Below are 26,190 nucleotides of genomic sequence, written 5' to 3' on the forward strand. Positions count from 1 at the left end.
AGTGCCAACAATTGCCCTGATGGCATTAAAGGGCCCATCAGTCCTTTTGCAGTTTTTATTTTTCTCGTTTCAGTGGTGGCAATGTGAAAATATGCTGGAAACGATCAGGATTTGCATGACGGTTTCTTTTTTGGGCATGACAATGTTGAGTGGTGACTGAAAAGGACCCTGCCAGCACATAAGCACTGTGCTTTCCCCTACCTTTGCCGGCCAGTGAACCGTGATGCACTGTGGTCTGTGGCAGCCACTCCTATGCATGCCCCCACCTGCAGGTGCACTGATGCACAAAAGTGGATTGAGCTCCACATATCATAGCGTGCTGGTGCTGGCAGATTCAATTTTATGAATGGGCTGAACCTGAGAATCCATGTGCGTTGCCCGCTTCAATGTGCCCAGGGGACAAGGGAGTGAACACAACCTATCTGTGCATCAGTGCCACATTTCGAACAATCCAGCTTTAATCTCACACTGACTGACACATGGCTAGTCTGACATTATTCTGAAATTGGCGCCGCATTCAATGTAGTCACACCACTTAACTAAAACACTCAGAATCACAGATACACACTGCCACACAAGCATGTCTTTAACTTACTTCCGACTGTTATATTGTAAGAGAATAATGTGGTCTCCCACCCATTGGCTCTCCGAATGAATCACACATTTGAATAGTAAGATGCTTACACAGACTGATTATCCGTTTGAGCACACTTCAAGAGGGGGATATTATGTTCAACCAGAGACATATTCTCTGGGCCCCCATTCCCCTTTCACTCTTTTCCATGTTAATGTTGCCCTCTAGAATTCTATACTGCCCTGCCATTATATCCTCTTTTCCCTGGTGTAGTGGTGTTGTTGATGCAGCTTTCATGCAATTGTATTACTAGTCGGTCTATGGGCTTTAGATATGAGTCGTTTCATGCCAATGTTGTTAAACTGTTCTGTGTAATGGAATAGGAAAAAACGTTGGTGAAAACAAAACCAAAAAAAAAGATACTGAGATGCTCACACTAATTCCCTGTCCAACCACATTTTGTGATGCAATCACTCTTCAAACAACCACATTTTAAAAGCATGATTGATTTGCTTGTCCCAACTCCAATTAACTATACTGAAAGAGCAGGACTCTAGAGCAATTTCCATGATAGAATTCTTTAAATATAAATGTTGAGATTAGTTTGTCCACCTATTTAAAGAGGTAACGTGGGAGGAGTGAGATGCCTAATGGAAAGAGAATTTCTGGTGCTAGCCTCTTTTTGACAGGTTCAGCATGGCCCCACCAACTCAGATCTAACAGTGAGAACGTATTTGTCACAGCAAGGGGACATTGAAAAATGAGCTCTGAGTTAATAAATACTCCCTTATCAACAGAAGGTGATTCCAAGGTATTTATTTTATCTTTTGCCAACTCAATTGAACATCAGTGTGCACATGTGGTTGAGTTGGAAAAATACTTAGTTATTTAAGGATTAACCCACGACCATAGCCTATTACTCAATGAATTTCCATATTTGTGGTGTTTCTTTTCTGGGTCCGGTGCATACAAATTATGATATATCCATCTCAGAGTAAAATCTATACACCCAACACTTTAACAGTGTTCACCAATGAGTTAATCTAAACAATAGAGAAGAGTTCTAGTTTGATGTGGAGCTTGAGTGCTGATTAACAAAGACCATCAGTTTGGGACTTGTGTATAATGCTTCAACTTGGTTGAAAAGTGTAGACCAAATTAAAGGCATCTAAAGCCCCAAACAGAAAAGCCCACAACACACTGTCGAAAGCTTTTTCTGCAGCTTGTGCTTTCAAGTTTTATATATTGGTTATTAGTGTTAATTACAACATGGCCTACAGGTCCAGTGCTATGTACAGGAATATGACAGATTAAAGATTGAACAGGCTTGGATAGCCAAAATGCCATTATTCTGGCATTTCCTTTTCAACCAGTAAGTTGTATTGTCCTTCCCTGGGTATAATTACAAATACAACATCATTTAGTGCCCCAGAGATTAAGCCATTAAATGATTAACAGACCTGAGCGGGACTGTCATCTGGCACCTGGGATTTGACAGCTTTCATTAATTGAATATGCAAAAGCAATCACAGAGGTGAAGTTGGTTTGCTCCAATCCTGACTTTGAGTGAGGTGAGATTGGGGCAAGGTCACATTAATCAAGAAAGCTCCAATCTGGGCCACCACTGATGGGGGTTCTGCACAGTGTATATATCACTGTAAAAATCTGAGATTCTATTGTAGTTTCATATTTAGTAATAGTTACAGTGCTTTCTGTTTTTGTAGAAGAAGATATGTTGGGGTTTGCAACCTTTCTCTCACTCTTTCTCTCTCTCACGGTCACTCTTTCACTCTCTCGCTCATCTTCTGGTAGCTTACCATTATTCGACCTGCTTTATTAATACTGAAGCATATCCTGGCTTCCTCCTCCTTAACTAGGTCATTTGCTGAGAATCAAATTAAATTTGCATTGCAGCTGTTGAAGTTCTCCGTGGAGAGCAGCAAATCTGTATGAAATATATAGATTTTCTGTTTTCCCTATTCCCCTTTGAAAGGTTTTATTCTGATTGTTAGCCGTCTATTTTTTATCTTATTTATTGAAATCTAAGTTATTAATAGCACTCATTTGTTGTTGGGTATTGAAATTGAAACATTGGTGAATGGCCTCCATTTTCTTGGACCCTTTTGAGTTGAAAACTATTTCTCCGCCACCTGCTTTATCTCTATTTGAAGGCACATCATATGTGAGTGAAATATAATTGCTGCATGGTCGGATGCTAGATACGGTCAATAAGTGGATTAGCAATCGCACGTGTAAGACTACTATACATAAAACAGAGTCAAACATACAATTGACTTGATAGGGAACTGAGCAGAATACTCTTATGTAAAGGGATAATAAGGTCTCCATTGATCTGCTAATTTGATTAGTTTGAGGAGGCATCTAAGTGCCTCTTGAACTGCGGGTGTTACAGTTATTGAATTTGAAATTGTGTCAAGAAGTAGATTTTGTATAGATTAAGGTCTCTCCTATACCATTTGTGTGTTGCAGATTTCCAGAATCCTATAAATCAGCTTTTTCCAAATCTCTGGAACCCAGGCTTAAAGCCATAAACTTCCATAAAGTGCTGGAGGACCGACGGATTCTCAATCTGACATGGAAGGGTCTGACTTCCATATCTTCAATAAAGTAAATTAATTTAGCATTCCATAACCTCACAGAGAAGATAGCGATTCCTCATTCTCACAATTATAGATGGAGCTACCTCTTTATCAATGTACATCCTCTTCATCCTCGATATATTTATTTTGCTTCCAAGGGTCTATTTTAGTATTTCTACCTTGACGTTTGTAGCCTAGAATCAAATTGTATTTAATTTGTCCAGGTATTTTGTATTTGATTTGTTATGTATATAGTGCCTTACGCCAAAGCACTGTACATATGCCAAGTCACAGCAGAATAATTATGAAAACAAAATGAGGCAATCCATCAAAGTGCAATGTCTCATAATGTCAACATTCTGCAAAAGGACGTAATACCCAGAGGGCTAGCCATTTATCGAAAAGAAATGAATAATACTCTGCACCAGTCTGCCATGCTACTCACCTTGCACATTACAAATACAGTGTGGAATATATTAAACATTCTCCCTATGAGGAGTAAAACACTGGGATTTGCAGAAAAGCAGTGAAACATCAACATACTGGTAGTTAGCCTTGCTCCAGTGCAACAGCAATGCCAACACAATCTATAAAGTAATCTTTAGTGGATCCTAAAAGTGTGCATTAGAACCTGTAGGGAATGTTAATGGTAGCAAATTTTGGAATTAACTGTAGTTGGGGAAAACTCACTCATATTGGCACATGAAGGAGTAAAATGTAAACTTTAAGGAATGTTTATGTTAACAAAATGTCGAATAGGATGTAATTGTAATTGACAAATGAAGGAGTTTTCAATTAATCTAAGAGTATTTTCTTAAGTTTAATTATGGAGAAGCTTGTGAAGAGCAGATATGCACAGTAACAAAGGAACGTATGCCTCTCTTGGGTTTCCGATTGATGCACATTGTTGTGCCCCCAACTTTTGGTGCATGTGTCAGGACGTTCCGGAACTGGAAAAGGAGATTATGATTCAAGAATTTTTATGGAAGCGATTTTATTTGGATCATTTCTCCAGATCCTTATTAATTTGTTTGTATCGCTATTTGAAGTGTTTGGGTTTTTAGTAAATTGAAAAAAAAAAATCATTTATTTTGTTTTGTGATGTGATGATTATATTTAGACGTGATTCATTATTGTCATGTATTGTTTATGTATAGTCTTTTGTAAAGGTCTATTCATTTAGGCTATATGACACACATAAAAAATAAAATAAAAAAGGCGCTGAGAGTCCCATTTCAGTCAACCAATCTTTCAAGTTGAATCTCTGTTTGTCGTTACAAACCCTCAGTATAATTTTTCCAAAATTGTATTTAATGCAAACATTTTTGATGCCTATTTGTGATTTCTTTGTGTATGCCCGACATGAAAATCATACTAATACATTAGTTGAGACAAGGCAATATTGCAAGTGTATTAGGTTAGCTGTAATAATGTGTGTTAAATTAGAAATCTGTAGCATTGTCATTGTTGTTCATACTGACAATGGGGATGAATTCATTTTACTTTCGCAATAACCCACACGTTCTGGGCTTATAACAGCTTACCAGTCCAACCCTAAGTAGACTGGGTGAATCAGGAGCCTCAGTGTGGGCTCAGAGCCATTGCCAGCCCTGTATACTGCTCAACACAGGGGTGATTACTATTTGCACCCCACGGCTCCCTCCGGGTGCAAATAATGTAAGTGTTTCTAAAATATTCACTCATGTACAACATTAAGAGACTATTGTTTAAAACAGACTGTAATGAATGAGTTTTGTTGATAATTCATTGGTATTTCAACAATAGGTGTTTTTAGATGGGGACATGTACAACAAAAAGAAAAACAGTTTAATGTTGCACAGTAGAGAATGCTGAGTTGCACTTTATACAATTTTGCACTTTCCATGCACCACTTTTGCACAATATTCTCTTAATTCTGTACATGATTGAATATTTGATATTGTCCGTGTTTATTGTCGGTTTTTTATTATGAATTGATAAATATGTTACATTCACAGAATTATTTGGACTGATCCATGACCCCTATTCAAGCCCTTAAAAAGGAATATTTTAAGTTATTGCCTCGTAAAACAGCACTTCTGATAGAAATCCTTTACTTCACAGTACCATTGCATGTCACAGTGATAATTAAAGGAAGACCTTAAAAACAAACTGATCACCCCTAGCTAAAAGATCACGGCAATCCATACACATAGGTTCTTAGAACATTAACAGGAACTGTAATGAACTTTGCAATGACATGTATGCTAAGATCACAAGATGAAGGCATTACTTTCACTGGTGTAAAAACGCAGTACCATTACAACGTTTTAAATAACATTTCACGTGTGAAACTACACGCACTGAGTGAACATCGCAATGATTTGATGGCCCTACTTACTATGTTATGATTCTGACTGCCATTTCCCCTTTCTTTTCCAACACGGGTTGCAAGGTATGAACTCTGACACCTGTACTTCTTCTCCCATTGACAAAGCAAGGTCCAGTTCAGAGCATGAGTCTTTGGAAAAACCTAAATTCCCTTCCTACATGGACGTCAAGTCGCTCCGACATTACTTTTGAGAGTCTATATGCAGTCTGTCGAATGATGTTTCGGGGCTCTCGTTTTATTTTTGGAGTTCAAAGGTGAAGTTCAGCTCCTACTAATGCTTGCACTAGCTTATCCATGTGTTTTACAATTTGCATTAAATTGTGTACACCTGACACCGTGCCAGCATTTGCATAATCTCGCTTCATGGCGAGAGTGCGTCTACATAGCATTTAGCATGTGAGCCATAGTTATACTCTGCTCAACAAGTGACTGTTAAGTTTCCCTTGACCATCTCCCAAATTGGGCAACCGTCTCACAGCTTTCCCAGCATGGCCTATGCAGGCATTTTGGTTGGTCTCATGGGGGTAGGGGGTGATCTATGATTGGTTTTTCCTGCACATCCAGGTCTGGACTAAAATTGTGCACCTTGTATTAACCAGAGAGTAGTTTGCCAGAGGTATCCCAAGCTCGAAAAACATGACTTCTGCATCATGGATGTGAAGAGGTGTCGAAGTGTCATTGACAGGTTCTTGCTGTTCCTCATCCGTGACGCCATCTTGACTCTTCAGTGTGAGATTGTGGGGCTCTTCAGGGTTCTCAGGGTGTTCGGCGGTTGTGGGCCTTCTGTTTCTTCAGGATTGTGTGTCTGCTGTGGTCGATCTAAGATGACAACCACAGAAAAGCGTATGTCAGCACTTTCTCTGTGTGACATCTAGGGCACACATCACTGCAAGCAGGCCATGGTTGTGTTATGTGTTTCACCTGCCATGAACATTCACCAATGTGTTATTGCATTCACTTACGCTGTTCTGGTTGCCAGCATCCATAACAGCAAGGACTTCAAGTTCCAGGTGACTTTAGTTTGGTTCACTCGCTGAATCTCTATTCGTGCCTTTCGTGTGTCTTTTGGCATCCAGGTGCTTGTCCCACATCAGCCGGCGTATATCATTCCATCTTTTGGCATCCAGGTGCTTGTCCCACACCAGCCGGCGTATATCATTCCATCTTTTGGCATCCAGGTGCTTGTCCCACATCAGCCGGCGTATATCATTCCATCTTTTGGCATCCAGGTGCTTGTCCCACATCAGCCGGCGTATATCATTCCATCTTTTGGCATCCAGGTGCTTGTCCCACATCAGCCGGCGTATATCATTCCATCTTTTCTCATACTTACTAATGGTACTTATGGCAGAGGTCAGTACATTTACCTTCTGAAGAAAGTCATCCCATGTGTATGTCTGGATCCACACATTACTGAATGACCTTTCAAGGCCCCTTCCACCCACGCGTCCAAGCTTTGTTTGCTGAACTTTGCATTCCATTTACCAAAGGTGGCCCGTCACTCGTGTTTAGAAACTTAACATTCAATGCTAAAGAAGTGTTCATTTGTAAAGGAAGAAATAGACAATAAACACATCCAGGTTCAGTGATACCACTGAGATGACCTTGTCTCAGGGCGTTAAGTGGGCTGGAGCTAGCCGGGGTGGAGACACTGAGGTCCCCAGAAAGTGTTCTTCAGCCGGTGGCCCTTTTCTCTCCCACTTGCCACCAGCACATGCCCATCTCGTTTCTCCTGCAGTGCACATGACTACGTCAGATCTTCAGTTTGAGCGCGCCCACGCTGCAGTAGGCTCGCACACTTGCCAGGCCCGGTAGCCGTTATAAAACTGTGTGCAGACCTGAATTGTTGTGCACCATTTTTTCCTTCCGTCAGATAAGAGGAGGGGAATTCATTGCGAGAGTGTGCTGCACAGCTGCCAGGTTCCTCCCAGGAGGCCAGGGCAATAGGTTGACCACTGTGCCACCACCACACCACCTATCCACCAGGTGAGTTAATTTTGGTTTGGGGAAAGAGTACACAATCGCACGCCAGCCCAGCAATTCAGGACCTGTGTGCTGGTGTGTTACACGTGCAACTGGCCTGGGTGGGTTGGACACACAGGGAATGTGCTTTTTCACTTTGTAGGTGAGCTGTGGGGGTGGGAGAACGTACTGCCTGCCCCACTGTCCCTAATAGAGCATTGTACTGTTTGGGGCAGGGCAGGTTGCCCTTCTCTAAGCTGTAGGGATGGGTCTGGCTGTGGAAAGTCTCTGGGGAAATGCCGTTCTGTTAGCCTTTTTTTGACACCATGTCGGGGTACGTGACAATACCGTCTGCCCTCACTTCCACTGACCATCAGCATACAGCAGGTCTGTATTGTTTTGGGCAGGCTGCCCTTGTCTAAGCTGCCTGTACCTCGTCCCAGGAAAAGCATGTAACTGTTGCACGGCTCAGTTGTGCAAGTGGGGGCTTCTGAAGTCCATCTGAGATTTAGCTAGTTGTGGGCCATCGGATTTGACCCCTGATTAGAAGAGAGGATAGGTAAGTAGAAATGTACTAAACAGATAGTGTTGGGCGATGTGCTTGGTTACGCAGGCCACATCAATCATGAACCTTCGGTTCTTGGTTACTCTTCTTAGCCGACGTCCTCACTTCTCAGGGCATAGCCATTGTCATCCCAAATGAGAGTCCCAGCCTCTCCCCGATTGATCCCCCCATTTTATGCACTGCCTTGCCCCCTCTTTTCCCAGCGCCTGTGAGAAAAAATGTCAAAGTGTACAATGTTAAATGGCAACTAATCTGTTGCAGAAGCTGCTGTTGAATGCAGAGGCGGCAGGTCAACTGTCCTATACGTTTGCGCGCTGCTGCATATATACAGGCTGCATTTTTTAAAATTAAGTCTGCTATTGCCATATTTTGCTGATAATGCTGCAGACACTTACCTAAACTTGGAAAGCATGTTAGGTACATGAAAAGGGCCAAAATATGACAGTTATTCCAGAAACTGTAAATAACCCCAACAACTTCAATGGTGCCATCAGAATAAAGTGCACAGTGAGACTGTGATGGACACACTGCTGTTGTATAGAAATCATTGCTAGGGTCTGCCTTTCTAAGCACCATAACAATCAGGCCCTTAGTGTGTCTCACAGGGAACTGCAAGAAGGTCCTCACTTTGCTGCGGAATAATAAGTGTAGACTAGAAGCAAAACAGTCTAAACTCCAATAAAGACCTAAACCCAGCAGAGCACGTGCTGCTGTTCCTCCTTTTCTGCTGCTGACAGCCCCCTGGGTTTCCATGAGCAGAATCTACTATGTTTTATATTGTAATGTGTTGTTTGTTTGTTTATGCAATTGTATGTGTGGCTTTCTTACTTATGTACATCAGTATGAGGCTCACATCTCCTACCCAATAGGAATGCCCTCCTTCTGCCTTAAAGTGGGAGACAGTCAATCGATGATGCAAGTTCGGGTCCTGGCGCTGACATCAGTTAGCAAAAAACGACTACCATCCAAATCGGTCACTTCGATCTCTGGGACAATGGGCCTCATTGCGACCCTGGCGGTCCGGGAACTACGGTACCGGTAAGCATGCCGGAACCGCAGTTCCCGGACCACAATACTACGTGTATTGGTCGCGGGAGCCTGTCTGCGCAGACCGGCACCCGCGAGCACAGCACGTCGGATGCATAGGCAGCACTCTGAATGCACCGGTGCATCCGACGTCCCCATCCCCATTCAGCACTCTAGGCAGGAACTCGGCACGACCCAGCTCTTGTCCATTCGTGGTTGCTGGAAAAAATGCAAGTCCGGCGGCAGCCGTGCCGAATTTACCCGGCACGGCTAACGCCAGAGTTGTAATGAGGCCCAATTTCTCTTGGTGGTTCCACTATCCAGGCCCGTTTCCTGGGGAGATAGATGTGTCCCCGATGTAAGCCCGCGGACCTGGAATATTTTGCCACCTGACTTACGGAAAATCAACTCTCTCAGTCATTTTAGAAAAAGACTAAAAACATTACCTTTTTGGAATGAAGCCCCTGATGTGACTTAGCTCCCTGTTCAACTACTTTATCACCTGCGCCCAGATGCAGATCCTGCATGGTTCCATGTGATATGCGCTATATAAGTTCAAAAATCAAATCAAATCAAATCAAAAGGCTCCTTCGGCTACATGAAGACCAAGCAATGCCTGTGACCTGCACTCCCAGGTGACCACCCTTAATTCTATGATCCGAGATGGAGAAAGTGTTCTATGGCACAGAGAAGTACAAGATTCATACATGGCCAATCATCCTTAAAGCATGAGATTAACATGCACAGAAACATGCAACTCATGCAGCCAACTCAGTGATTGGTGACCTACAGTAAGTAGGCCTAAGGGGTCCTGGCCTGAATGAGAGTTCAGAGGGCAAAAGTCCGCTGGATCTGATGAATCAGTCCTGGCTGCAGACAGCCAAACCAGAAAGATGGCCCTACAAACTCCCCCTTCTTACAGCCAAGTCAAAGATGTCCATACATGGCCCCCTACATACAGCCAAGCAATAGAGATGGCCACGCATGCCCCCTACATACAGGCAAGCTATAGAGACGGCCATGCATGCCATACTACATACAGCCAAACCATAGAGATGGCCATGTGTGCCCCCCTGCATACATTTAAGACAGCCATCTGTCACCATGCATGCCCTCCTACTTACAGCCAACATACAGAGATGGTCATGCCACACTACATACAGCCAAGCCATAGAGATGGGCATGCATGCCTCCTACATACAACAAAGCCATATAAATGGTCATGCATGCCACACTACATACAGCCACGCCATAGAGATGTTCATGCATGCCCCCTACATACAGCCAAGCCATAGAGATGGCCATGCATGCCACACTACATACAGCCACGCCCTAGAGATGGCCATGCATGCCCCCTACATACAGCCAAGCCATAGAGATGGGCATGCATGCCACACTACATACAGCCACGCCATAGAGATGGCCATGCATGCCCCCTGCATAAGGGCAAGCCATAGAGATGGCCATGCATGCTACACTACATGCAGCCAAGCCATAGAGATGGCCATGCATGCCATACTACATACAGCCAAGCCATAGAGATGGCCATCCATGCCATACTACATACAGCCAAGCCATAGAGATGGCCATGCATGCCCCCTACATACAGCCAAGCCATAGAGATGGCCATGCATGCCATACTACATACAGCCAAGCCATAGAGATGGCCATCCATGCCATACTACATACAGCCAAGCCATAGAGATGGCCATGCATGCCCCCTACATACAGCCAAGCCATAGAGATGGCCATGCATGCCATACTACATACAGCCAAGCCATAGAGATGGCCATCCATGCCATACTACATACAGCCAAGCCATAGAGATGGCCATGCATGCCCCCTACATACAGCCAAGCCATAGAGATGGCCATGCATGCCCCCTACATACAGCCAAGCCATAGAGATCGGCATGCATGCCATACTACATACAGCCAAGCCATAGAGATGGGCATGCATGCCATACTACATACAGCCAAGCCATAGAGATGGGCATGCATGCCATACTACATACAGCCAACCATAAATATGGCCATGCATGCCCCCTACATACAGCCAAGCCATAGAGATCGGCATGCATGCCATACTACATACAGCCAAGCCATAGAGATGGGCATGCATGCCATACTACATACAGCCAAGCCATAGAGATGGGCATGCATGCCATACTACATACAGCCAACCATAAATATGGCCATGCATGCCCCTCTACATACAGCCAAGCCATACAGATTGACATGCATGCCCTCTACAGACCACCAACACATGGAGATTGCCATGCATGCTCCCTGCATAAGGGCGAGCCATAGAGATGGTTATTCATGCCATTTGCGTAAAGCAAAAGAAGAGAGTGGCCATGCATGCTTCCCCTCCATGCAGCCATGACAGAGATGGCCATGTGTCCCTCCACTCTGCATACAGCCAAGCCATAGAGATGAGCGCGCTCGCCCACCAATGGACCCATGTGCAGCAGAAGAGTCTTTAGCATGCGTCAAGTTATCGCACGCACCCCCATAGATGCGCTGGAACTCGCAGCCAGCTGTGCAGGGATAGCTGGCCGTATTTGCTGCATGTACTAATGCGGGCTCGCTGCTATTTTCATTAGCAGATGCTGACCTCTGGCTGCTCACAGAATGCGAGCTCATGAGCTCCTCGCCTGCGCCTGCAGCAATCCGTGCCTGGGGAATTAGCACACAGTGGCTTTGGTAATTAGTTCTGGGCTTTTTGTTGTATTTACTTCTTTCAATTAATCATGCTCGGCTTCAGCGCGGGAGCAAGAGCTGTCATTTAATTGTGCAGCCATCCAAGCCATTGCCATCCGTTTACAGATTTAGATGTAGCGGAAAAAATATAAACAAAGACACACGCAAGGGCTGTCACACACATCCCTGCACACAACAGAAGGGGTGTGCACAGAATGTAATGGTTTGGTGTTTTTACATTCTGGAACTTTTTAGTTTGCCTTTCAATGTCTGCTTGAAAACTCAAAACTTCTCATATATTGTAATCACAAGCAAAGTTACATATTCGGTTTTCTCCTGATTGCACTGCTAAATAAGTGGTGCCTTTTGCATTTAAATGAATAAATAAATAAATAATGTTTACTCCTCCATTTCCCTCCCCCAAGATGCAATATGACGTGATCTGTGGCTCAGTGGAATAATGCATCTACTACAGGAACCTGTGTTTGACCTCCTGGTCACAGGTTAGAATCCCGGCAGGTCCACTCAACCCTCGGTTGATAAAATGAGTACCATTAAGTTGGGTAACAATAAACATCTGTTATTAGCACCAGGATGCCCTTTCAGGGGTGAACATGCGCTTTACAAATATGCCTGTTATGTTATCTTTGCCTCAGGTCCTTCATCCATCGGCTGCATGGAATGGCGGGTGAGGAGTGGCAAGAGAGGCAGCAAATGTTTGCTTCTTAGTTCATGTGGCAGAGTTAATCCCCATTTTTATAGAGCCCATTGGACTCTATGGGCCATTTTTAGCAGAATTACAGCTGGCGGAATTACTGCTGTGGTTAATCCACCAATTCTGCCAATTTCTGTCAGAAAGCGGGAGTATTTACCTCCAGAATGATGCTGGAGGTAAATCCTCCACTCCAGGGCCATACTCGTAGTATGGCAGTGCAGGAAAAGTGGCGGTAATTCTGTTACTACCAATTTCTTCCGACACCGCCATACTTGTAATTAGGCCCTGTATCTCTTAGAGCCTCTTGGAGCAGGATCTGATCCCTCAGGCCAAGATTATATCTCTTAGAGCAGAATTCCATTGTTTAAAGCCAGGATTATATCTCTTAGAGCAGGATTATATTGTTTAAAGCCAGGATTATATCTCTTAGAGCAGGATTATATTGTTTAAAGCCAGGATTATATCTCTTAGAGCAGGATTCTATTGTTTAAAGCCAGGATTTTAATTCTTAGAGCAGGATTCCATTGCTCAGGCACGGATTATATCTCTTATAGCAGGATTCCATCGTTCAAACCAGGATAATATCACTTAGGGCAGGATTCCATTAGTCAGGCAAGGGTTAACACTATTAGCTCAGGTTTCCACTGACTAGCTCGGGATACTGTGTTTATGTACTGATTATTTTGTATCTCAGGTCATAGTTCGTACTACCTTTGACCAGTATCTGGCTCCCACGCCTATATTGAATATTCCTTTCCCCCAATGCATGTAACATAACATTGCACAAAAAGCAGACAAGCATACTGCAAATAAAAGGGCACGGCACACTTTTTTTTATATGCTAGGGTAACATGAACACACCGGACCTCTCTAAAAGTACGTCAGTGCAGTAAAAGGTTAGTAAAAATTGCGGTAATTTCATTACCACCACTTTCCCACTACATTACCACACCGCCTTACTCATAATGTTGTAACAAGGACGAGTGCCATATCCAAAAAGCTTTAGGTAAATAATTCACCATGCACCAGAAAAGGCAGAATTACTGCTTCCGATAATTCAGAATAATTGCCCATGTAGCCCTATGGACTCCAAAAATGGGGACTAACACCACTGTGCCGCCACTTTTAATCCCCTGGTAATGCGACCAAGTGGTGCTAGAGGACTACTTGTATGGCAGCAATGCTGCAAATGTAATGCCAGATTGCTGCCAAATAAGAACAGACGCACCGCCATAAACAGCACACAAAGGCATAGCACTGATATACTGTCACGCACATAGAGAGTATGTACGAATCACTGGAAAATATTACCCATTCATAGAGACACAGACTCAGACGCACCAAATTCAAATCATTGAAAGACACAGAAATAAATCAACTACGGTACAAGAAATACCACTAATGTTACTAGATTATATCCCCCCTCTAAGTCAACCCGGCGCCATCTGCTGCTAAAAAGAAACCACATGGTGTGAACCCTAACACATGTTGTAATGAAATACAGAGACAGGATACATGAAAGTGTTGGTAAAGACAGTTTACCTTTTCGCAGGTGAGCTTTAAGCTGTATGTCTTCATTGCTTCCTCCTTGAACAATGTGGCACACATGCAGACAGGATACACCTAGATCTGGCGGGTAAGTCCCCATTTCCCCCACTTATGTACCCACAAATCAGAACATAGCAATAGAACAAGCACATCACTAAGTGCGTGTCCCTGCAACCTACAGCGAGATTTCACCCAGTCATACTCTATGCTGATGCATTCTTGTTAAGCCCCTTACCTGTGGGTCCTTTAGCCTGGAAATATCTGGCGTTAGGTAGTACATGATTCCATTGTAGGCACCGGGCAGCGTTACTCCTCGAATCAGGAGGACAATCAGCATCAAGTAAGGGAAGGTTGCTGTGAAATATACCACCTACAAGCAGAAGAGCAGAGGTTAGTGGCAGTACAGTGATGTTAATGACTGTATCCTCCACAAAAGATTGGATGAGTTGGCCTTTCCCTATGTATGAGGTGCTGTTTACCTACACAACGTGCTTAGGGCCTCATCACGAGTTGGGCGGTATCCCGGCTGTAATACCGTCCAACTGTAATAGCGTTAGCACCCACGGGTCGGATCACGGGTTGGACGTTAACGGTACCTCCCCATTCCCCATTGGGTCCATTGGATCCAATGGGGTGTTTTTTTGGTGCTAATAATGCGCGTTAATACAGCTGACCATAATACCACTGAAAACAGGGCACTAAGGGCCTCATCACGAGTTGAACGGTATCTCAACTGGGATACAGCCCAACTTTATTTGCGTTACTGCCCACCCATCCTTTGGTATTACCGCCGAATCACAGGTTGGGCAGCAAATGTTATTCCCCATTCCCAATTTTCTGCATAATTACCATTAGCAGTAATACAGTGTGGTAATTGCACCAAAAATCTGCATTGTTGGGCTAAACACGCCATACTCATGATTGGGCGTACCCTTAAATGCAGTAGTAACCCCGTTACCACCACATTTAAGGGCTACCACCCAAATTGTGACGAGGCCCTTAATGGGATTTTCACCTCCAGGAAAAAACTGGAGGTAAAAAAGCCCATTTAGCGGCCAACTCATGATAGGGCCAGGCCTTAAATGCGGCACCACATTTAAGGGCTACAGCCCAACACATGATGAAGCCCTTAGACCATTAACACAATGCATGCATTTTAGAGCTGATTTAGTGCTTCTTAAATGGCTAATGTCATTGAATCCCTGGAAACTATGTGCTGCTGGTCAGAGGAGATATACAGAACTATACATGGGTCGCTATCAACCATGGTGAAATATTCCACTGTAGGTTTCAGAGTCACATCTGCTAGATAACGACAGCAAAGCTCGGGCTATCTATGATGAACCATGAGGTGGTATATTTTCCCTCAGTTGATAGTCAGCCAGGTATCATAACAAAAAATCAAACCATTTTACTACGAATCCCATAACATGGGATTTTTAACATTGAATTTAACCAAAATTATAGATGGTATGTGGGGTTTGGGTCTAAATTAAGGTGGAGACGATGGGGGGGGGGGCTGCTTGGATCTCCCCTCACATATGTTGGCATACAAATGCGTCAAAAGAAAAACAAAAGTCGATGTAATGGGACTTGCAGTAAAATGTTTGATGTTTTGAGTTAGATCAGTCATCCATATACACATTTTGTAATGTTATAAAAATAAGCCAAGACAATCATGAACAAGGCATGGACAACATTCAATATTACAGGACAAACACAGCTTTGCAGAGTCCCTTTTTCCACACATTAGCAAGTAGAGCAAAGATTATGACTTGATGGAGTCCCCTGTCCAAGTGTTCCTGCATACTTTGACAGTGTCTCATCGGAGCAAAATTACTCATCTCTTATGGTGTGCATGGGAATTGAGGGCAAGAGGATTTGTTTGCTATGAGCCTTTTTCTGCTTTTGCCCCCATTTTTTGTAGTTTTGGAACGTAATGAGAAGAGGTATGGAGAGAGGAATTGCTGACACACATCCCCTTCTGGTGGACATTGGCCCTCATTACAACATCGGCGCTAAACCATGGCGCTATTAGCACCATGGTTGGTGCCGGTATTGTAACAAGTCCGCCATGGTGAAATGGGGAATACCACCCCATTCCAATGTTGGTGGGGCAGTACTTCCCCATTTCACCCTGGCCCTTCCCCATTCCCATTTTTGCACCATAGGGCATAATGGGACTGGGGAAGGCAGTAAGTACGGTACCGCAAATTGCGGTACCGTACTTACCTCGAAAGTCCCTTTGCGGGTCCCTACTTTAACGGCTGGTCAAGACCAGGCGTTAAGGTCGGGTCCAGCAAAGGGACCTCGTAATTAGGCACTAAGGGGTTAACGGCGCCGCAGCCTTTTACGGCGCCGTTAACCCCTTAGCGCCAGGGTCGTAATGACCCCCATTGTCAATTACAATCTGCAGGGTAACTGTAAGCCGACTGAACAGATTGCATTGCCTGACCACTTTTGGAGACCTGAGAATGGAGAGTCTCTTTTGAAAGATTGAGAGATTAATTGTGCATCTTTTGGTCCAAAGAGGCAAAGTCAAACAAACAGTCTTATAATGGTTTTGTAGGTAAGGACATACTAAGTGCCCGATTCATGCAATCATTTGCGGGGGAACTAGGGAACCTGCGTGCCAAACTGCGTGCAAAATCCCATTTGGCGAATCATGGAATCAAATGCGCAGTTCTTTACAAGGATTTGCGTGGAGTTTGTGCAAGCTCGGCACGTCTCTGCGAGCCGTCGAGCGCCCTGCGCGAGACACCATGCAGAGTGTGGGTGTGGCTTGAGTAGAAGGCTTGGAAGGGGGTGGAACAAAGACAATTGCATGGCCACAATTGCACCAAACGACATGCATTCATGCAACCAACCAGGCAGCCTCTTGGCATAGAAATGGGAACGCAAATCCCTCGATCTCTACGCCACCGAAAGGCAGGGGTAAAGACACTTGCACATAGGAATCGCAGTGCGTAGGTGGGTTTGCATGTCGGATTTAGGGGTGCATATATGCAAACAGGGTTCCGATCTAACTTAGGGGTCCACGTATGCAGTGTAGCAGGGTGCAGGAGCGGTTTACAGGTGTTCACATGCAGATTTTCTGATTTTAACCTGAGTACCTCAGTTAATAATTTTCGTATGCATGTTATCGGGGTGCCGGCAACAGTTACGGGGGATCCTGCGCAGGTTCTTCGAGATGGAAGCCTGCTTGCGGGGGGACCCCACGCACTGTTTGAAGGGTGTGTGTATTTGTGCACTGGGGAAGCACGCAACAGTGTCTGTTCTGGCTGTTTATGCTTTGCGTGGGGGCGTGTCGGGAGCGTTCCAGGTGAGACTTGCGAATACAGTTACTTTGCGCAGAAAATTCCATTAATGTGTGTGGTGCACATTTTTTATTCAGTGCGCAAGCTTGCGCAGTGTCATTCTCGGCACGCTTGAATTGCGAGAGGACCATAGAGCACTCATTTGAAATCAGTCAACATATAAATTGTATACTTTTAACGTAGTCTCAGCAATACAGGTTCTTTACATCCTTTGGTCTTTCTCATTGCAAGAGATGGAAGTAACTCAAGCACCCGACCAGCAAAAAACAGAAGGTATTTACCAGCAATCCCCCCAATGGAGTCCTATGGGATGTCCATGGAATGGGGATTTACATACCCTTACTGGCACCTGTATTCTGACGGTAATTCCAAAAGACCAGGTGCCGGTAACGGGATACCACCGAACTTATAATGAGCCCCAGTGTCTATACATGTTGGGCAATGGAGGAAATGCAATGTCTTGTGTGGCCAAAAAATGAGGAGCCCAACATTGCCGCCTCTTTACAAGAGCTGGAGTTGCAGGATAAAAGATTAGGAATGTGCACAGAAGCGCGTTCCTTGTTCCTGGACAATCATGTGCATCAGATCATCTCATGAACTCAAGGGCACATTCTCTAAACGTGTTTTGATGCAAATGATGAGATGCGCTGGTCATAATTTTCAACAACAACAAAAAATGGCCCCTATTCTAAAGAGGCAATTAAATGTGTGCATAATAGATATGCACATTCAAAGGCCTTCCATTGCCCCTTGTGCTCATTTGCACAAACCAGGGGGTATTTCTGTGCATTTTAACGTGAATTCTGCCTGGAGAAAACGGGATGCACTTTAAATAGCACAGAAAACAAAAAACATTCCCTTGGATCTGTCTGGAACAGGCCCATGGGGATGTGCATTGCATGACTTTATGATTTCTGCACCCCCTCCATTTTTTTTAAGTGTAATAGCTGCAATTTAGCCCCTTAAGTGCCAGGCTATTATGCACGTTTACGCAAAAAGGACAAGCATACTCGTCTTTGGCACTTACCGTGAAATGCGCTCCCAGCATGCATGTGTATGCTGTGAGCCTGTAATACATGAGTATGGAGAGCTTTTACCTGTCAATAAAACCAAGCTCTTCAACTAGATCTTCCCTCCATTAACAATCTCAGGCAGTTCCCATGTAACCCTGGAACCTGCTTACTCATATCTTGTAAATGTCTCCACAACTGTTGATCTGTTTCTGTTTTTCTGTATCATTGTATCTAAGTGAATTCTCTGTAACAGCGCCACGATGCCCCAGGGCCATTTGCGCACTTTACAAATTCACAAATAAAATAAATAAATAATATGTGCATGGGGGCTGCACAGCACATCTGCGCAGCCACCCTGAAATGCACAGGTGAGCACTGGGAATAAGGTGTCCTGTGCATTTCTAAAACTAAACGTATCCTCTGGGCTTTTTTGACTTGCATTCGTTTTTGAGACTTTCCCCCCGGGTAGAGTGAAGAACTTTGCCTTATTATTTCTCATTGCTGGCAACTGCTATCAAAAGCAACATTTAATAAGAATGTCAGTAGCACTGTCCGGGCGTCTTCACATTTGGACTGGCGTGACCCCCATCCCGCACCTACCTTGCCGGTGGACTTGACCCCTTTCCAGATGCAGAAGTAGCAGACAATCCAGGCCAGCAGCAGGCAGAGGGCCAGTTCCCAGCGCACGGTGCCCAGGTTATGAATGCCATCTGTGAGCCCCAGAACTCGGTTTCTAGCAGTGCAGAGAAACAAAAACACAATGGCATTTAATGTCATATGAATCCGTGAACTATGCACAGCTTTAATTAATTTTGCCCAAACTAAGGATACTAATACGGAATGGTATGCAAAAAGTGTGATATGTGTTTCAAATGGACTCTGCATGCTGGCTAGAGACTTGCCTTGTATCTTTGCTAGCAAGGCTTAGTGCAGAGCTATCCCACTGTGAGGAATTGGCCCATCCGCATGGAGGGCGTGTGCTTGCCTGTTTTTTTTTTTACAAATTGTAAGTAAATGGATGATGGTAGACCTGCCTCAGGAAAATTTGTGGGGCTAATCCACACACATTTTCCTATGCACACACCACAATTTACGCATCGACCCATGCACTCCGGCCTGGACACAGCCTACGGGTACAGTCCCCCTGTCATATTTAGCTGGAATATGACAGGAGAGGAGAGCACAATGTCATCCCAAGGAGGGGTGAGCTTCTCCCTGCCATAGACAGACTGATTAACTGACATGGGCTCCATGGAACTGACCTGCTCTTTTGTTAGCCCTGTGGCTGGTGGCAGCGATTAACATACCAATAGACCATACTTCAAACATGCCCCTATTAGGTCATATACATAAACCCAGGTTGCCCGAGTCCCCACTGAGCACAGCATTTCATACATTGCAAGCAATTACTGGAGGGGGAGGGTTGGCACCGCCTATCAGTGTGTGCAACAGCTCGCCACTGGAGTGGTGCAGGCTCTTTGTTTATTTTTTGTATTTTATATAGTGTTGAGGTAACAGCCTTTGGGTAATTCAGAGACTTAGGTTCAAATGTGGCTTCTGCATTGTGCTTGTTTTGTGTCAAAACAAATGTTAAAGGACTTTAAAATTGTTTAAAGAAATCTGCCTCCAATCCATTCTCTGGGGCCATTAAATAATTTTATGTAGTAGAATCTAATGACAAAAGGGTACACTTGTCTGGTATTCAGACCTATGCAAATGAGATATACAAGCCTGCACACCAAACAGTTGCAAAACTCACTCAATGCCCATGTCTGTGTTGGTCGGGGACTGCCATAGCAGGTACATTGAGCAGATGATCGCTGGGCTACAGAACAGAATGGAAGTTCATACACTACCTGCTGTGGAAATGTTTCAAGAGAGGATGTCCTGTGTTGGCAACCATCATTCACTCTGATACCTTCATCCCACACTTGCACACGATTACACAATCCTCATTTGCCTGGCCGAGCAGACAAAGATCCCTTTCCAAGACTAATGGATGGTGCCAGGCTTTAACTCAACTGACTATTCCTTTCTGTGACAGGCCTCCCTCTTCAAGTTGAGCAGAATGGAGATGTTTAAAGAGATGGGAACTTGAGTCAGAGTTCTGCACAGAGTGAAGCCGCGGAGGAGGAAGAAAGCCATAGGAGGAATGGTGTTCTCCTGAGGGAGCAGTTATCCTGAACTGACTGTGAAATCGACACTGCTGAACAGCACATGACTCAATGCAATCATGCCCTCTCGTCGTTCGCATTCACACACATGCAGATGACGCCATACTTACTCCCAGAATTCGATGACCGGGGACGTGGGTGTGCCTGTGGCGGTCCAGTTATCCGGTTGCGTTGAATAGTCCACACAGTTTGCTGTGGGAGAAAGGATTAGATTTCTTCAGTCAATGAGAAGTGTTTTCGTTCATGTCTGTGTTAGAAACATTTTCATATTATGCTAAAAAAAAAGTTACTACTACAATAGCTGCCACCCTATTCTGCCCCCTCCGGCCCCTGAGAATATTTCTCTAAAGGCTGCTGCTAAATGGCCCTCACCCCGAAACCCTTGTAGATGGCAGGTTCTTGGGTAGACCACACCAGAAATGCCCCTACACACTGGGTCATCTCTACAGCCCCCACCCTCACCGCCTTTGCACACAGTTGCCGTTGCAACACTGTCCTCAACAGCACGGTCCTCCACTCATGATCATCCATCACACACAACACCAGACCTCTCTGACATAGTGGAAGCTACTTTCCTGCATCCAGATCAGACAACTGTTCTCATCAGCTCAGACCATGGTCTCCGTATCCCTTCCTGCATTCTGCTCTGTCTGTCCAGTTTTTTGTGCACTTTGAGGCCCACGGGCGAGTATCGCTATACATGAACTATAAATAAATAAATAAATCCATGCAGCAAGTCATGTATGAAATGGAAGCCTGAGTGAGGTATAGTGTCAACAATGAACGCCTTGCTGTGCCATAGTAGCATCGGCCACATCACAAATGGCAGACAAAGAGCAACCTGCAAAGTTGGGCTCCTCCCCTTCCAGCACCCTGGAAAACATCCACCCGGGTAGGCAGCGAGCGGCAACATGGCCCATGCACACAGCAGAGCATCCCACACCACATCGCGCTCTACTCAGACACCAGCACCCTAGCAGCCATGCCCCTGTCCAACCAGCGTGCCCAGCAAAGCACTACTCAGTCCATGCGAAGTAGGGGGAGCATACACAGGATAGCTGACAACATAACCTATAGACATTATAGTGTCCGAGATGTGGCATCATAAGTAAGGTTACATTTAGCTTTACGTTGGAAAATGCACACATGTGTTTTGCCGCAAGGTTTGCTCTCGTACATGATAGTACACCCATATTGCATGCAACTTGTCTGCCTTGCTGGAAAGATTCACGTCATACAAAGCGAAGTTCCATCAACGTGTTCGTGCCAAAAAGAGCTCTGAAAAATCTTTTTCTTCGTTCAGGCTTCCAAAGAGGCAGACAAATCAACATTGTCTGCTTCAATTTAAGAGATTTTGAAACACAGCATCAAGGCCTTACTCGGCTAAACTCAATGGGCCCGATTCGTGGACTTTTTTGCACGGTTAAAAGTAACTTTGCACTGCTGAAAAGTGACTTTGCACGGCCGACACTAACCCTGATCCATGCAACTGTGCAAAGTGTATTTTTGCAGTGCAAAGTCCGTGCAAAGTCAGTACAAAGTCATTTTGTGCTGCAAACATGACTTTGCACAGCACAAATACACTTTGCACAGTTCCATGAACCAAAGGTTGTGTCGGCAGTGCAAAGTCACTTTTCAGCAGTGCAAAGTTACTTTGAACCGTGCAAATAATTCCATGAATCGGGCCCAAGGTATTCACTTTTTTGGCCAAATTAAAGTATCGAGATATCCAGACATGCAAAATAGTCGCAGAGGCCAAAAACGAAATGAACAATGTATTGCAAATGGAAACATATTCAGCAAAACACACAAGATGATCAACTGCACCTGACATGCAGTAGGGCCACCGTGCACGCGCAGTAGCGTCGGAGATACAAAATGAAATATATGCAGCAAATGCAAATAGGTACCGTGAGACGCACCAGATCTGCCACACCAAGAAATAAATCTGTCAACATAACTCACATACAAATGGAGCGGTACTCATGAAATAACCAACGAGTCAAAGGAATCAGTGGGGTTTTTTAATATGAAAGTTAGGGTTAGGTCCTCTGCAGAGCTGGGCCTCACTACAAGTCTGGTGGTATTCCACTGGTAGATCCGGAAGGATACCACGAGACAGTAATACCGTTACAGGCACCTAATCTGCTGGAATTAGCGGCAGATTACAGGTGCCAGTGAGGGCCGGTGAATCCCCACCGCATGGATTCCCACAGAGCTCCATGGGGAGATTGTCTGTATTGCTGGCTGCTGCAGCATATCAAGGCAACATGTATGCATGGGCCAAGACATTGCGTCCATACGCCGGAACCCTGTGCATAGCCTCAGCGGCTACCATGGCAACAACGCCCGCTCTGGTGAACGCACTTCGGTGGCAGCAGACTGTGTAAATTCTACACAGGAAGAAGCGGACGCATCTTAATACACTCCATATGTTTGTATTACTGGTGTCCTACTGAGCTTCTGTTTGGCTTTACTTGCTCACTGGTTTCCTTGTCTCGAACTCTGTCCTTCCCATCTGTTCCCCGCTGCCTTCTTCCTGCTGTGCTTTGCCCTGTCCTGCCCTGTGGCTCCTTCTTTGCTCAAATTGCTCCTTCTTCCAATATCCTTACCTTACTCCTTGTTGATTTGCCTCAGGAATCTTCACAGCCTCTCCTGTCAGGATCACATCTACCGTTCAGCTGTCAGAGCTAGCACCCCATGCTGTACCTCCGCTACGTAAATCCAGGTACATCTGTCTCATGACTTGGGGAGTCGGGCCACAGGGATCAGGTCTGATTTGTTGCTGCAGAGGGGGCCCTGGATGTCGGCTCCTATGCCTAACAACCACTGGCCGAAAAAAACTCGAGAATGGGGGACGATCCACAAGTAATGCAGCCTGCCTTCGAACCCGGATACAACATGACCAGGTACTTGACAGATTAAGGTGCCAAAAATCCTTGAAACCATGGAAGCAGTTCAGGAGCTGAGGAACAAATTCCAGGCCATCAGACTAGAGCTGGAGTCCGTTAAACAGGAGACGGCACTGTTGCGGGGGGCCTTGAACAGAGACCCAGTGGCGGCAGATGCTGAGACCACCACTGCTCATATCTCATCCCTGAAATATGACGAGGATACACGAAAGCCTAGACTGATTGGCTGCTGCAGAGGGGACCATGGAGGTCGGCCCCTATGCCATAACAACCACTGGGCAAAACACTGGAGAACGGGGAAAGATCCAAGAGTTAAGCACCCCACCCTTGAACCCAGATACAACATGAACAGGTACTTGACACCCGGATGATATGTGGGAAAGCATTTTCATAAAAATTGTACCATTGCTCAGAAATGTCTGACCCCAAGAGTTTTAAATCCGGTTTTGAGGACCTTAAGAGGCAGAAGAAGAGCAAAGCATACATTGAGTATGATAAGATGATATAATGCTGGTTAGGTAACTAGGTGCCAGTCTATTCAAGCCTTTATAGACACGCAGAGAGTCTTGAAGTGGAGCCTCCATCTAGCAGGAAGCCAAATCAAGGATTAGATGGCTTTGAAAACTGAGTTAAATTTATAGAAATTAAAATGTTTTCAAACAGTCACATTTTGAATGAGCTACAGACGTTCTGAATGATAATCTGTGAGGCTGGAGAACAAGGAGTTTGCATAATCCAGCTTGGAATTAATTAGGGTTCTGGTGATAGTGGGGCAAAATCCTGTTGAGCCAAGCAGGGCAGAAGCAGTTGGAGTTTAAAATATGCAGTTTTTGTGACCTCTGACGATTGTTTATTAAAGCTTAGGCAAACTGACCAAAAGACTCCCACGTTTTTCAGTGATTTAGCAAAATTCGTATGTGAGCTCCAGATGGCAGGGGGGTCACATATAAGAGGGTCAGGAAGATGATTTTAGAGGTCAAGAAGGATGGATTTATTTTTTGGAGGTTTTAATGCAAGATGGCTATTTAGCATCCATCGTTGGATCTTAGGAAGGTTGTTGATTTGGGAAGTGAATCCTCCAAAGAGGATTAGATTTGTACACAAACATGTACTGCATCCAAGATGCTGGGGCACAGCAGGCTCTACAAAAGGTGCACCGTAGAGCCACAACCCGAAAAGACTCACTGTAGCAGAGGTTGAAGTCAAAATCAATGGCAATTAAGGAGACCCAAGAGAGATGCCTGCATTTAATTGAAACATTAGCCAGATGATATTTCACTTAAATGTTATTTAGAAATAGAAAAAATGCTCAACTATGCCCAAAAGCGTGTAGAGCATGTGTAAGGACTTCATTAGGGTGTATATCTCTGATTATGCGGCAAGTAAAGGAAAGCAAACAATACACAAAGAAAGATAAATACATTGTAGAGAGAGTTGGAGATTTTGAAACTGGGAACCTCATTCATTTGAAATCCGCTGATCCTCATGGACTTTAAACTGTAAGAGGGTATTTGATCCAAATATCAGACTATTTAAATAGAAAATAGATGCATTCAGCTAGTCAGATCGATGACTACGACAATGTCAGGGGAGCTATACTGGTCTAGAAGATAAAAGATTAGAAAACCAAAACACTTATAGAATATCAATACAAATGCACACTTCAAAGGAGATTTTAAAACAAGGTCTTTCATTATTTTAATCATAAATAACCAGAGAGATGGTTGGGACAAGGAGTACTTCCAAGTCAAATCTGTAGACAAAATTATAATTCCTAATGTAAGTGGTCAAAGAAGTCAGTCGCTTGAAGTAGGCATATCAAAATGATGCTTGTAACAGTCTTCAAAAGCTTGAAAGGAAACGATTATATTGTCAAATGGCGATCCAACAAAGATGTATGGATATAGTCAGATATCTCTTCTGAATAAAGATGCAAATTTATTTGGCACATTAATAGCAAGTTGTCTGAAAGATATCTGAGGACATTTGGGAAGGTTTTATTCAACAATAAAACTGTTCTTGTTCTAACTTGTGCAATCCTTGAGAGTGCTAGATATAGCACACAGTACATGTTTGTCTTTTTCGGAAAATACCAAAATGTCAGAAAATTTGAGGATAAAGATCATGCAGGAAGTTCTTTCATTATTTAAGTTTGGTCCCAGACTGATTGGGGAAAGATATTTTCACAAGAGTCAAAATGTAGTCATAGGCGCCCCTCTGCGAGAATGAACACGGCCCATTGACCTGTTCTTTGGGAAGGTAGCACTCGAGAGTCCGCAGCCAGACTTTAGCTCACTGTACCTTTCACAGATGGGAAATACCATTTGCATATCAGTCTTTGTCCCACCCACATGGGCAGTCCAACACCGAAATACCATAGAAATTCCCTTCTGAACAAGAGTACCAACAGCAACCCCAGTCACGTGTTTCAGCCTTGTTGGGACTCATTAGTGAGGTGGAGCTGTACCTCTCTGAGCACAGTGAGCAAGGGGTACACGTCATGGTGACCCTGGTCAACTTAGGGTGACTAGACCTAAGGCCCTTGAAATAATCAGAATTTAGTCAGAGGCACCTCTCTGTGAGAATGGCCATTTTTGCTGTGCTTGTTCTCGCAGAGGGGCGCCTATGGACTATGGAAATCTGCATTTCCTCTTCACCACTGTCTGCTTTTTTTATTTGCACTGTTTATCCCCCAGTAATGGATCCTGGTT

At 44.4% G+C, this 26,190-nt stretch overlaps 1 protein-coding gene across 3 annotated transcripts in view; it reads right to left on the minus strand.

Annotated features, from left to right (window-relative positions):
* The window catches only part of SLC6A12 (solute carrier family 6 member 12), a 525,985-nt gene that overhangs the window by 79,817 nt on the left and 419,978 nt on the right, over positions 1 to 26,190 (minus strand). For all 3 annotated transcript variants that reach the window (XM_069628586.1, XM_069628587.1, XM_069628588.1), the window contains exons 5-7: positions 20,678 to 20,759; positions 18,994 to 19,126; positions 14,299 to 14,433 (exon numbers count right to left, since the gene is read on the minus strand). In XM_069628586.1, the coding sequence (XP_069484687.1) occupies positions 14,299 to 14,433; positions 18,994 to 19,126; positions 20,678 to 20,759 (350 nt within the window). The remainder of the gene's footprint in view (positions 1 to 14,298; positions 14,434 to 18,993; positions 19,127 to 20,677; positions 20,760 to 26,190) is intronic.

The sequence above is a fragment of the Ambystoma mexicanum genome, chromosome 12 (genome assembly GCF_040938575.1).
Source record: "Ambystoma mexicanum isolate Mex_15411 chromosome 12, UKY_AmexF1_1, whole genome shotgun sequence".
Classification (NCBI taxonomy): Eukaryota; Metazoa; Chordata; class Amphibia; order Caudata; family Ambystomatidae; genus Ambystoma; species Ambystoma mexicanum.